The sequence below is a fragment of the Haliotis asinina genome, chromosome 5 (genome assembly GCF_037392515.1).
Source record: "Haliotis asinina isolate JCU_RB_2024 chromosome 5, JCU_Hal_asi_v2, whole genome shotgun sequence".
NCBI classification, from domain to species: Eukaryota; Metazoa; Mollusca; class Gastropoda; order Lepetellida; family Haliotidae; genus Haliotis; species Haliotis asinina.
The window spans coordinates 25,798,805-25,814,349 of NC_090284.1; the positions used below are offsets into that span (position 1 = coordinate 25,798,805).

The 15,545-nt window shown below is 39.1% G+C and overlaps 1 protein-coding gene across 1 annotated transcript in view; it reads right to left on the reverse strand.

Annotated features, from left to right (window-relative positions):
- Positions 1-9,520, reverse strand: part of LOC137283815 (leucine-rich repeats and immunoglobulin-like domains protein 1) — a 32,511-nt gene extending 22,991 nt beyond the window's left edge. The window contains exon 1 of the mRNA XM_067815500.1: positions 9,411-9,520. Within this exon, the coding sequence (XP_067671601.1) occupies positions 9,411-9,520 (110 nt within the window). The remainder of the gene's footprint in view (positions 1-9,410) is intronic.
- Positions 9,521-15,545: the final 6,025 nt, after the last annotated feature.

Genomic DNA, 15,545 nt, shown 5'->3' on the forward strand with positions numbered 1-15,545 from the left:
ATGGTACTCTTGGGCCGTGTGATGATGATCGATAGCCGGTCTCCCTTTGGGCATACTAAAAATACTAAAAGCTAAAAGCGCAACGAACTTCTGGTATATGAATATGCAATAAGAAGAAAACAGATATACTGTCAAGCTGCCACCCTTTCTATGTTATAGAGCCATGTGAGGTAGTCTCTCTCTCTCTCTCTCTCTCTCTCTCTCTCTCTCTCTCTCTCTCTCTCTCTCTCTCTCTCTCTCTCTCTCTCTCTCTCTCTCTCTCTCTCTCTCTCTCTCTCTCTCTCTCTCTCTCTCTCTCTCTCTCTCTCTCTCTCTCTCTCACCAGAAGTTCACATACAAATGTATACTCAAGTATTGTGACACTTGTCTGTCTCATCAACTGACCTGTATAAGTATTAGTATTGCAGAGAATTATTGTGAATGGGAGTCGGAACAAGAGGTATCCCCGACCAGTATAATGAATCATATAATGAATAAGTACATGTTAAATTAATTGTTACTTACATATCAAGACAGTCCTCATATCAATACTGATGTCGTTCATATCTAACATGCTCACTCAACAGCTGTAAACACATTCGGTCTTCACCCTAAGAATCTACTCGACCATGACAAAAAGCGTGCAAATCGCCCGTGTTTTTGGGAAATGAATGCAAGATGCACGTGGAAAGTACTTGTCAGGACGAACACACATACATGTATATGTAGAAAACATAAGTGAATTAAAAACCGAAGTCATCTGATTAATTGTAGTCTCCGCAATTAGTAGGTCAAGACAGAGAAGGCTCTACAACACAAGTATAAGAGATTTGATATCTTATCAGTAAGTGACACTCTTTCTTTTTTGAAGATACTTGGAAAAAACAATAAGTCAAAACAGGATACCTGATATGGCAGATTTATATGAACATATAAATGAGATTGAAATAAGCTACTAAAACAGATCGAATGCAAAAAATAAATAAATAAATTAAATATAACAAGGCCAGTGAATGAATAGAGTACAGAGGAATATGAAGATTCTACGATACATATGTATGTAAAACGTTTAAATGATATTTTAGAAGCAAGCATTTTTCCAAGGTGGCCCAGGCTATTTTCAGAAAGGGCCATGTAACTACTGAATAACGACATAGTTTTGCTCTTTATGTCAACATTCACCTGCTAAAATGTATAAAGAAAATAAATTAACTGTAAATTTATCTATTGAGAAGAGCTGCCTACCTGATATATGGGAAACTTGTAAGAACACCTCTCTTTACACAAGTGTACCTACGCATAGTAACATACTGGTTGGACTTGTCTTAGAAAACTCAGCTAACATTTCATATTGTCGTAATAATTCCTTTTCGAAGATCATAATCAGTTAGAAAACTTAAATACAGAAAGTAGATTGCTTCATTAGAAGCTGCATTTACGAAACAACAGTTGCATGTACATTTTGCAGTTTCAAAATTTTAACGACTACCAACTAACGGAACCGGGTGGTCAGACTCACTGACTTGGTTGATATGTGTCAACGGTTCCCAGTTGGGCAGATCGATCCTCATGTTGTTGATCACTGGATTGTCTTGTCAAGACTCAATTATGTAATGACCGCTGCCATATAGCTGGAACTTGTTGGTCCCTGTCTGACGCTCGGCATTCATGGGTACGACAAGGACTGGTCTACTCAGAGTCAGTAGGATATGTCTGAATTTGGTATTCATCCTTAACAGCGGCATGGTATCTCAGTGACCTATCACTAGTCTGGGCTAGTGCAAGCAGACACACATACGCATACATACACATGGACTTCGTCATATGAGCGGAATATTCATAAGTAAGACGTTAAATATATGTTCACCTCAAACCACCTACCCTTGAACTTCTGTCAGGCTGATACAATGGAAATAAAAAGAATAAAAAAAACTTATTAAGGGCAAGAGGATAGTGTCTGATTGTTAGGTTTCGTTTACAATTTTCCCCAACATTAAACGCACCCGCATTAACTGAAGCGCAAACGTTTAAAATTAAAATATGAAATAAACCTGAATCTAAACGTCAAGAATTCGTGTAAGATAAATGTTAGAAAGAATTCATAAATTGTGTCCCCGTTGAAAATTAAACCCATTTCTTTGGCCTTCAGGGAAGAACCCACCCGCCCCCTGAAAACACAGAGGGTATGAAAATATTCTTACCCTCCCCATTACCTACAACATATGTAACAGGAAACAAAATGGCAATGAAACACCGGAGCCGTATACACATGCATTATTATATTACGTACATTGATCGAACATGCCAGCTACAATTTCATTAATATGGTCATACATTATCGAATTCAAAATAAATAACTTAACCCACAAAATTACAAGACAACTAGCACTGTTAATCATACATGTGCTTTAGGTCGTTTGGCTTTGAAGTGAAAGATACGCGTAACACACTCAACGCTAACGGTGCACCTTTCACGATCATCAGAGAGTCTCTCAGGTAGTCGTGGAACACGTTGACTTGCAGGTAACAGGAAAAGCAATCAATACGTTCAACTGTTTACACAGGTGAAAAACAAATCCCTATCGTTCTTACTGCGATATACGTATATTCGATAAAAATGGAATATGCAATTAACAGGATGCTTTAAGTACGATAAACAAAGTGTTCATATGAAAGATACGTGGAAGTCTCTACAAGATTCTTTACGTTCAGTCACTGGACGTATGTGTCTGTATTTTAAGGGTAATATACAGGATCAGCATATAAGGTGTAGATTGTGGTTTTTCGTCTGAATCTTTGCTTGGTTAATTTAGTATCAGGTTTATTTAGTATCGGCCAGATAACCACCACCAACCGTTCTGGTTTAGCAATCCATGACTATGAGATGAAGAGGAAACAGGCTCGCCCTAGGTGAAATGCCTAATACGTCAGATTCAGTGATGACGACGCATGAAGAGGAAACAGGCTCGCCCTAGGTGAAATTCCTAATACGTCAGATTCAGTGATGGAATCTGATGTTTCCATGGAATTCATGAAAAATATAAATGCCATATATCTATTATCAGAAAAAGAAACCATTTCAAGATCTGTGTCATATATCTTTTGAAACATATGAAATGGTTTTCGAGTTGTTCTCCGGAAACGAAGCCCGAAACATTTCCATGGAAACCGAGAAAATAATAAATCACAAAAAGGTGCAAATAGAAAAAGGCACGACTTTAGGTTCTGATTGATATATCTACCAAGTTTTGCAGAAAAATATAGAACAGTTTTTGAGTTCTGCTCCGGAAACAAAGCCCATCCCTCCATTTTCAGACTAAGTCCGAAACGTTTCCATGGAAACCGAGAAAATGAAAAAATCACAAAAACCTGTAAATACCAAAAGGCACCACTTTGGGGTCGGACACACATATCTACTAAGTTTTGCCGAAAAATATTGAACGGTTTTTGAGTTCTGCTCCGGAAACGAAGCCCACCCCATCATTAGACTAACACCAAAATATTCCATGAAAAAAATGTAAATGTAAATAGCAAAAGGCACAACTATAGCTTGAGATTATTATTATCTAGTTTGGTCTAAAATATTGAATGGTTTCTAAGTTATGCTCCAAAAACAAAATGATTACGCACGGACGAGGCGTCGACAATATTCCCCCGGATTACATGCCGGGGGTGGGGGGGGTGGGGGGATAACAAACAAACACAGATTATATTTTCTTCTGCACGTCAGTTAAGTAAAGTTAAGTAAGTACATGGTTAGTTTTACAAACTGTTATTTGAAGCTTGTGGTGGCCCCCTTCATCTGTCTTGTGCCATTAAACAGAGGCTTGGCTCAGAGGCTGCACCCATATATGGGTGGTTACCGTAAATACTGCACCGCGATACTGTACCGTCAAAGTACTGGTTAACTGTTTGACCTAAATTATGAACAATAACATGCAGCATGAATTTCCTGGGGACAAGGGAATTTGTAACATTCAGTACGCGTCATGCTGTTAGATCATGGAAAACTTGTGGACATGCTTCATTCAAGAACATAAATTCAATAAATGGCCTAGTTTTATAGTATTGTTTGATAACCGTGTCATATATACTGGAAACATCCGTCCAACGATTGAGTACTAAATGAAACTTTGAAAATTCTTTTTAAAAAGACTGTATCAGGTGAACTGAAGTTTACAACTTGTGTTGAACACGCTCATCCAGAAGGACAGTGAAAGAATAACGCATCATGTTTTCATTTGATTTATGTATTTAAATGATATGAATTAACCTGTTTTCATGGGTTTCTTTTGGTATCAGGTTATTTATCTAAATAGTAGAAACTGTATTAAACATAAACAGGCCCGTGCAGGCCAAACTGTAAAGGGTCAATTTGCAACCATTACGGCTGTGTACTGGGTCATACTTCTTTACATGTACTGGGCTGGCCCAAAGTCAATATCAAAATAGTACATGCCCACTTCCAGAATGCCTTGATTGTCTGACTTTATTGGACTAGTAATAGCCCAGTTATGTAATATTAGCTGGGATGCTAGCTACATCGTGGTATTTGTTTCCTGATGCACAGAAGAAGTGTGACGTTAGTTAAGTATATAAGCAGAGCTCCCGTAAACAAAGGGAGACAAATCATTATGGAATAATGCATCTCTTGATGGCTATTTACAAAGAAAGTGCGTGATGCCTTGTCGTAGAGATGAAGTTCTTTCCACTCGCCTTAGACGAGGCCATAGTGACTTGCATGAATATTGAAGTATTTTATGTAAAGACATCTCTCTATGCGAATACTGGGCCTACCTTTAGAATACAGCACCATAAACATTAAAACACGTCATAATGCCCTTTCACGTAAGTGCAGGTGATTAGGGTTAGGGTACGGTTAGGATTAGGGTAGGTTAGGGTTAGGGTTAAGATTAGGTTAGGTTAGGTTAGGTTAGGTTAGGTTAGGTTAGGTTAGGTCAATCTAACCCTAACGTCCTCACGAGAAGATGTGGTGCTGTATTCTAAAGGTGTTCCGAATGCTGTAACACTATCTCTTATATGTATATCCCTATTTTTTATACACAGAGCATTATTATTATAAAAACACAGCCTACATTTGTACATTTGTATGTCTCTCTCTGTCACTATTGTGGTCTTCATGAGAATAAACAATTCATTCATTGAATTCTAGCTCATGAAAAACACAAGATCTCAAAAGAGCTTTTCGAAACAAAACCAACATTTTTTTACAGTTAACACAATACTCGGGAATAATTTAATGCATAGTTGCATTAGTTTGTTAAGCGTTGGGCGCATATTGGCCCTTTCAGGCACTACCTAGCTGTCTACCTACCTACCTACACACACGCGTGCGCGGTGCGCACGCACGCACGCACGCACACACACACACCGACTAACATTAGGTGTACGGTATTAACCAGCTGTGATACCACTCCGCAGACAGACATTGATACCCTACCCAGACATGTTTCAATTACCTAAATACCCAGCTCCATGCATGGTGAGAACTGTAAGTATCAATCAACTTCTATTGCATGACGCTGTGAGGAAATCGGATCACCGACCTTCCGTTTCCGGGCAGAGATTACAAATCAGACAGGCACCTCGTGGGTACTGAAACCTATATCTGTTATTACACGACCCATTCACTTAATGAACTGGTCAGAGGCAGGTGGCCACGACCAACCGCATTAACACCTCACTGATGATATATTTACTAGCGTTACTATATATATTTTCGTTACGCATAAACTAGGCTTGCAAAAACCTCAAAGGTAAAAATTAATAGTTATAATTATTATGATAACTTCTAAAAATAATAAACAACAAACGGGGTTACCGTCCGCTTATATAGAATTATTATACATCCATGGGCTCAGCATTCAGTTCAGCCTTGAAGTAAGGCCTCAATCGGGTCAATATTTTTAAGAAAATAGAATGTTGCAGATATAGTTTGAAAACAAACGTTTCATTTTGTTTGTTCAAATATGTATGTTTGCATCGTCAGTGTTAATACTGAACGTTTCTTTCAAGTTATTCATGTTAATGATTTTGCCATCCGTGTTTTTTCAATGTCTGACTATAGCTTCTATTCTCGTTTATCCAGCTTATGAATATCAGAATATTGTAGTACGGAGATATGATACAGTGTGTAATCGAGGGTGAATTGACAAGGGAATTCGTAAGACCACCATGTCGTAAATTTCATTTAAAAACAGGACCAGGGCGGTCGTTTATGATAGGAAAAGGCAAAACATTTGGATTTGTTTTTAGTGAGATGGAGTATGATGTATTGACGAACATGCAAACAGACAATTACTGACGACTTGAACTGCCAGTCAGAATTACTCCGGCATGCATTCGGCGCACTGATTGGCACATGGGGGAAGGAAAACAAAATGGCAGCCTCAAATAGAACCCCCGGGGCCTCTTTGAACCAAATTGATATGTAAGGCGTTGATGGGAGGGGTAATTGGCAGGTGGAACTACAGTGAGACGAGACCTGAATATAGCCCCCTTTACAGACCTCGGGGAATTCCATCAAATCGGACTGAGAATTACGGTCATGTTAGTTCCATAATGTTAGTGACATCAGTGCCAGGAACAAGTTGTTTGTGTGCCAGCTTTAGAACGATCGAAGGCACTCGGGTTGCCAATCGAAACTCCGTTCTTGGAGATGCAATGTAAATTACTAGGGTGAGCAGGTACATTATGGTAAGGATATTTAAGTGAAAGCTGGTCTAAAGTGGTTCTGAGCTAAATCTTAAAACCTATTGTTAGAATATGTCCAAAATACTATGACATAAAGACATTGCATTTGATGCTTGAGATATATGTATGTATATATATATATATATATATATATATATATATATATATATATATATATATATATATATATATATATATATATATATATATACAAATGTTTCTGTGCGAAATATCAATACCGTTGCTTGGGATATGTGAAATCGATGTTATAACATGGCATTTTTTTTCTCTAATTGTGCTTTGTGGTTCTGGACGCAGGAACATTTCCAAACCTATGTGGATCGATTATTCTAAATATGGTCATACTGATAACGAGGCTGGGTGGTTGAAGGTAGATCGTTCATGATGTCGCGAGACACGTTATAAATACCCCCAAAGCGTAGCATCGTTTGATACCAACTCGTGGAAGAGATTCAGCGACAATTTACATGACGGTATGTCGAGGTATTGGCACGTGCATGATGATACATGGTATTTTAAGGCAAGGAAATGTCATACGATGAAACTAAAGGAACTTAAAGTACAGTAATATATATCATACTCGTATACAATACGTCACGATGCCGATTTCATGCAATAAACAGTCGGGTACTACCGTGAAGGTCGCTGTGGTGTTGTCAATTACATGTCACGATATTGGCCAACTCTATTCAGAATTTCATAAAATAGGCATCAGTTAAGCTGATTTGAACTTAATCCATTTGAACTTAATTATAGATCCCGAATTGTGTGTTGTAAATAAATTCTTTCTTGGTATTTCCGAAATATTTCACTGTGACTTCATCCGGGCTATCAGTTTTGATCATCTTATAGAATAGTGACGTTATCTAGATTTCCTTATTGTAGAAATGTGTGTTGTGAGACATTGCGTGGAGTCTGCATGTTGTAATTACAATATACTGAGGGAAAAGATAAGGGATCACATAAAAGGACAAGTGCTGTTTTATATTTTTCCAAGGTTTCTTCGCGAATTTTTTCATTGCACAGCTTGTGAAGAAACCTGGATAAAAATATGGGTATACACTTGTGCTTATTTTATCCCTCAATTTATTCCCTCAGAATGTGTAGATGTATATAATAGTTCGTATTTCGTTAACATTTTTTGTAATAGTTACATTAGGCTGCATAGATACGTGTTATGTCCAGTCTTTACACACGTTAAGGTGATGGAGTATTAACAGTATCATTGGAATAACGCATTAAATCACGTTTGTCTTAATATAGTGACAAGATTCACGATTAATCCTCAAGGTAACGACCGTTGGTATCATCTGACCTTATACACGACTGTTGTATTGTCACTGGCTGAACCAGTCAATGTACCCCGCTTACAAGCAAGTAATATCTTCTATGTTACCCGTTGGAAATGCCGAAGTGTGGGTATCCGTTTGGTACTTCGTGTTCATTGTGTTTGGGCTGTTGCCTACCTCCTGTACTCCTTTTAATGATCCAATACCCGTGCTTCAAACAGTTAAAAATTAACATTGAGGGGCTCGGTAAAATAAATATAATCAAATAAACATCGGGGGTACATCATCCCATATCCTCTCGTGACCAGTGAACAACATCGACCACGTTTGTGCATTAGTGTCGTTTACGCACAAGCATATGCTCGTCCTTGATAAACTGGAACATGGATTAGCGTTTTACTTTCACTCTTACCTCTCTTGGACAGGCAATCGGAGGATTAAACGTTATCTTCTTGACATTCTGCTGCAGGGTTAAAGCTCGAATCGGCGACATGATACGTGATATCTTGGTAACTCTATGGCTACCAATCGGGTAAACCCTTGCATGTCACTGAGCTAAGTTTGTTCTAGGGGTCCGTTGTTGGTATTTTGTAAGACTGTCATGATTCAAGATACTGATTCTGTTGATGTTTAGCTCTAGGATAAGTATAAGGGAAGATAAAGACCACGAGTAGACTCGAACCTTGACACATGCTGCAGAAGCCCAAACCGTTACCACTGATCTCTCACTGTATAAGGCGACGGGGTGGTGTAAGCAGTCACCACTGTGCAGGAGAACTATACGTACCGTCAGTGCAAGTATGTGGATTATAGCAGGGTGGAACTCGTCTGAGCCGCACTGAGACTAGAACCTCGATGTATGTTGTCCAAGGCAACACTCTTACACATGACCTCCCTTGTAATCGGATGAAGGTGTGGAATTACGGGGTCATGACATCATGTTTAGTAATACATGGCAGTAGATCAGCATAACACTGCAAGCATGACGTAATAGTCACTAACGATCGATGTTCTGCTATAATAAATGTTCTATTCCTGAACACATATCACCACAAACTGCAGTTCAGGTATTGTTCAGGTACACATTATGTCACCATCATAAATAACACGTGTCAACGTGTAACATCTGTTATGTATACGTGTCTGTATCATTGTCTTGTGTACCAAGTTCAGTGTAGATTATTGTGACATCCCATCCAATGAAAAACAACAGTGAAAATGACCGCTGACGTCTATGTTGGTCACGAGGCGTGATATCAGCACAGCCATTATTGATCAAAACACAAATCGGACGAAATGCCGATGCGTTCCGTGCAGGGGAAACCGTTTCAACTACAGACTATATTGTGTCGCGGGAGGATAAAAAAAAGGAGTACGAGTGATATCGACACAGAACAACAAACTAACCTTGTGTTGAGATCCGTTAGCACTCGGCGCTGTGTCGACGCGAGGCTACCAACCTGTTTCCATCGACTCCATACACAACGACCTTCAACTTTGTCTGAATTGATTAGCATAACATCAATAACTTTGTCGGATACAGTACTGTGAGGCAAGCGAGTTATATTACGGGCAAAAGACGAGCAGCAGCAATACCAACGGGCCGGTACCATAGATGCTGATATATATGCCGGTAATACCAGGCTGAATATTTAGATTACACCTGTATTAGTGGTTTGCAGATGTCGAGCATTCAAGGCTTTTGTGCCGAGCCTGGTAGGTTGTTGTAGAGGATTCGGTGTGAAGGTTGGTGATGTCAATGTTACGACAACGTGTCATCTAATAATAGTATTGGTTCATACGTGTAATTCTCTCTGATATATGAAGTTTTCTATTTTAACCAGATAACTGTTTAAGATCAGAACGAGTGACTGAGGTATTTTTACGTCAACTATCGCAGTGTTCCATCAAAATGCCGACGTGGACATCAGAATATTCTTCATGCCTTGTGCTATCATAAGGAATCGAACGAAGACTTGGGACTGACGAGAGAACGCTTGAACCACCAAGCCACCCACCATGTCGTATGGATTCTAAAGATATGTTGACATCATACCCTGCAGATGGGGTTTGATACCAAAACTGCATAACGAGATAGAGGTTTAGAAAGAAAATTAAAAATACTCTATGCTATTTATGTATTTTTATTATCCAAAGATTCCTAAAGTCAACTAACAAATTGGCTGCTTTTTTCTTTGGTGCTACATTTTCTGTTTTTAAATAATAATGTAATGAATATATATGTTTTCAACATAAAACCCATTTGTTCTTTTTACCTATACTATAAATTCAGACTTGATTCCGTCACTATTATGGCTGGAAAAATTGCCGATGTGACGTAAAGCCCATCCCAACTCACCACTCCTGAACTTAATGTTATTACATGTTCGTTGACATATATTATTCTGTCTCCTGACTAAATCAAAATGCAAACTCTGACGGCGAATCGTCAAGCTCAGCAGACACAAAAGAGACGGTTATATATTAAGGTGTCTGTCGCCAATGTGTCAAATATCAGACACTGGGTGAACATGCAGATTACAATCTCTGATCTTCTCTTCACTTGTCACGTGTTGTTTTCAAATAACCATTGTTCGTGCAGGACTTTCGATGTAAATGGCGCCTGTGAGAATATAACATGAATGGCTGATGGTGAGTTGGATCGATACATGGGTCAGTTTGGAATCATCTGCCTCGCGTGACACATAGTCGCCCTTAATTGAGCTGTCCATAGAAAGCAGGCACCACTTTTGGACAGCCATGTCTTGAACTGTGCTCGTTTTAAAAGCCCTGGACTCTCATGAGAGTCTTTGTCCTTCCAGCACATGACCTCATCAACAGGACATTAGCGGGACAACACAAACATAAGAATACATGTATCTGTCATATCTCATGTGCTTTAAGATGGGACAGTGAGGATGAGTTTGCATTATGAAACCGAAGAAGGACCTCGACTTCAGGGCATAAGCACCACAGCACCTTGTATCACAACACCCAAAATCAGCTAGATCTATCGTGCCTCATATACGTTCACCTAATATATTGGGGCTGTGGGGAGTGCTAGCTTTGGGAAACCGTGCCAGGGCCAGGGTTTATTTTATTTTTCGAAAAGAAAGTTCATTTATACCTCATGTGTATCTGTTTATGAAAAGAGCAGTATGTTTGGAAGGAAAATGTCACAGCACGGGAAGGTTTTTGATAAACAGGTTTACTGAACCGAAACAGTGTGTTGGATAAAACTATGCAAATGTTAGTCAAATACATGTTGTCGATGAGGAACCGTTACAAAACATATTAAATGCCCGATTGTGGATTGGGCGGCCAGTGTGTGTATGCCACTTGGCGCAGAAAGGCAAAGTGTTTCGTCACCACACAGAAACAGTTGTCTCTAACATACCATCCAATTCAGTTGTCTCTGTAACGATACTGCCAGCAAAAGGAGTGATTAGACATCATTCCTTCGACATGGGCCTTTGTGGGTTGACGTATTGTGTCACTGAAATTGTGTTCAGCCCAGCACATTCATTCAGAACCTGTTTGCTTTCCTTGAAAACAGATTCCCAGCAAGCTTGACGTCCAACCGACATTGGATCACTCACGGTAACGAGGTTGGCTGCATGTCATTTTATGCCACCTCACGTGTTTGTATCGATGCCCATGGTCTTAATCAGTGGATCTTCAAGTTTGGATAGCTACAGGGAGCCATCATCATCACCATCACCACCATCATCATCATCAACAACAACAACAACAACAACAAAACTTTACAACAAAACAAACATATATTACCTCATTCAGTGAAGTTATATTCCATAAATAATCTGTTACCACATTTTATTATTCTAGTATATGTGAAGAATAGTATTTGTCTGCCAGCGCTTATTGTATAAGGCGACAGCCGGGACTGGGTGGTCGGGGCCGCTGACTTTGTTGCTTTTCATCACTGCATCATGATTTTCATCACTGGATTGTCTAGACCAGACTCGATTATTTACGGACCTCCGCCAAATAGCTGGAATATTGTTGAATATGAAACTAAAAAAAAAACAAACAAAACAACGCCATGCTCATTGTTATAGGATCGCCATTTTAATATCACGGGTAAGGGGCGATATATGCATCACAGTTTGTAAGTTCAAGACATCAAGTAAACGATAACTACCTGCCATGACAAACAAAGTAACAAAAGCCTCATGATAGGTGGATTTCCAATTGACTTCTCTAAATTCTTCTAGAAAGAACTTAAGATAATGATAAATAATAATACATGAGATTATATAGCGCCTTATTTGCTTATTATAAAACACTAAGGCGCTTAACATATTACGTACTATATGGTGATATACAGGCGGTATACAACTGATGCTAAAAGATGAAAAATTAAACATGGTAAAACACATAAAAGAGGAGTAAAATTTTACATGGTGACAAAACCAATGATACATTATATGGAATAAGCAGCTTTAAAAGATGATCCTATTGCAAAAGTACTCACTCTTAGTCTTTACAAGTAGCTTTTTATATGACTGCCACATACCCATAAACAACTTATGGTGTACGACAAGCTTAGACCTCTGCCAGAGTCGCTCTGCTTTACGTCGCTGGTGATTAAGTTCACGGAGCTCGTCACTTTACCATGGAGAGTTAGGCCTCAGTGTCATGACCTTCGTCTGTGCTGGACCATGTTTATCAATCAATCATTTGACAATGTTTTGTTTTTGTCTGATCTGCAATACACTGAACGCAAGGAAAACACATTCACTTGGTCTGTGCTATTTTTATTCAATGGTATGATTTTTAAATTTGATTGATTTACCCCACTTGAAGTTGTCTTTTTTGATTTGGTACGTGTTCATCGAACAACTGAGTTGACGTAAGACACATTACTAATTGCATGAACATCAGATTTGGTTGAAACTATATGGTTGTGAGTTTTAGAATTGGCATAGTTTTGTATAATAGGGTTACATCTGGTTGCTGTTTGTATCACAGGAATATGTCTTTCTATCTTCCTTCCAGCTTTCTGACCTCGTTTCCTTTCCAGATTACAGGGTCCGGTATACAGTTCAAGACATGCATTGTTTTCTCCTTGGCTGTAATCAGTGTTGGTTGTAGTGACATACGCTTGATTGGTACCCATTGTCTTATTGTCCTGGTGGGGGCAAACTGGCCACAGTGCTTGCCTGTTGATTGATTTGTCACAGAAGAGACTTGAAATATTCACTAATACAGTCAACCAAAACGCCTTGTAAATCTACATTTCTAGATGAGAATTTGTCCAGACATTTTCATACCTGGATTTTAGATGCATCAAAAATGTTTCAAAAAGAAATAAATGTATCTTAACATGAAGAGAGAGATTATCTCAATTCAGTTAGAACCTACCCTTGATTCACAGACACATGATAACCATATACCTGGCAAAACATTATGTGAAAACACAAGGTTATTATATGATATTATGTTTGAAACTAAAAGAAAAGATACATATCAGGTTTACTCACTTTGACTGATTTCGAAAAGCATTTGGCACAGTTTCAAATGATTTTATCATTTTTGTTCTGGTAAAGTTTGGTTTGGGTCCACATATTATATACGTTGGATTAGTGTCTTGTTAAATCTTCATGTGTTATTCATGTTGGACCTCTGATTTCTTCCCAAATCAATGGGGTTGTAGGCAGGGAGATCCCATATCTCCATATCTATTTGTTATTGTTGCTGAAATCTTAGGATGTATGAGACAATATGATACGATGCAATACATTGTATTGCAATCGATGATCGGGAATACAAGATGAAAACTTGTAGGCTGTTGTAGACACACATCACTTCTTACAATATAGTATACTTTTACACTTAGATAAATATAGATAAGACTAAGGGAACCTGGATTGACTCAAAAGCCGTTAGCAGGGTTATACTTTGCAAAGAGTATTCAGCTGTCACGAAAAATGTCAAAAATGTTGTTAACTAAACAGTAGAGCGCTACTGCTTTACAAGGATTGGACTCGGCCCCCATCAACAGACTCACCGTCCCTTGCGTGGAATGGTTTTGACCCTTCAATACTGTCAATGCAGGCTACAGTGGGCTCGAACTACATGTATGTCGATGGCAGCAACGTGATTGGGAGAGAGTTCTGTTTACAACCGAGAGTCGATTCAACATTTTCCAAACTGATGGGTGAGTTCGCTATTACACACGTGGAAATGAGCGGCTGGCGCCAACCTGTGGCATAGGTGCACCCTTTTGGTAGAGGTGCTGTTGTGGTATGGGGTGGGATTTGTAGTCAGCGGAGGACACGACTTGTCATCCTTCATTGAACTTTGACTGCTCAAAGGTACAAAGACGAAGTCTTGAGACCAGTTGTGTTACCTTTTGTGCGTCAACAGTTTAGGGGTTTGATCTTGCAACAGGACAATGCACGTTCGCATACTGCCGGACTCTTACACGACTACCTCAACAACGTAAACATCAACGTATGCCCTTGGACAGCACGATCTTGGCATGTGCCGATTCAAGGGGTCGTCACAGGCGACTGAAGGCTTGGACAGTTCCATAATGTGACTTGAAACACATCTTGTAAATGATCTGACTGGGTATCATTTCATTTTGACCCCACGTACGTCTCTTGTGCTTGATTCCGAGACTAGATTACTGTCGTTTGGCGTTGGTGATTCTGTTTCATGCTTGGTAAATGGTTAACTTTTGTATGATAAACATTATATCTACCAAGTATGTCTTAGTGTCTTCTCTATGAGCGACAGCATGAGGTGATAAGTTTCTTTCTTTTGACCGGTAGTTTATATTGGATGATCAACGACCCAGAGCCGATATTTCCCGCAATGATTGACATGTATGTAAATGTTTATTTTCACAGATATACCAACACGCCCAGATCCCCACTGATTGTCTTTCGAGGTGTTATACATGTAAACTCTTCATCACTAGGTGCTTTCCTCCCAAGAGTTGACACACAGAGATATCAGTGAAGTACGGCAGTGAGCAAACCTTAAACCAAACTTCAGCACGTAAGTGCCATTGTATGGGCGCTTCAAACACCCTCTGCACTGACACTGTCAGTATTTGGAGCTTTACACTTATACATCACGTTCAAAAACGTCGATCACTATAAACGTCTATTCAAGGGCAAAGTGTATGTTATCAACATGTTCAACAAATCACCTTTCAACAGCAAAGTCGTTTAACTGACTGCATTCAATGAAGCACAGCGGCAAAGTGTCGTCCTGTTTTCATCAGTAAAACACCTCGGGGAAACATTCTGTGAATGACGGTGCTCCGATTCGGCGAGAGTTGTTCACGTTTCTCATAATAAAGAATCTCATTATTTTCTTTAAAGTTGTGTGTACAAAAGGACCTCGAAAGCTGGAGATACAGGAGCATGCATCTGTTTGTGCAGAAATATCGTCGATCGTTAACGAATTTTTTACTACAGCCATCTTACTCTTTGCTTAATCAGACTTATAGGAAAAATCTTACACGAAGGTTTAGAAAATACAGGATGAATATTACCTTTCGTAGTC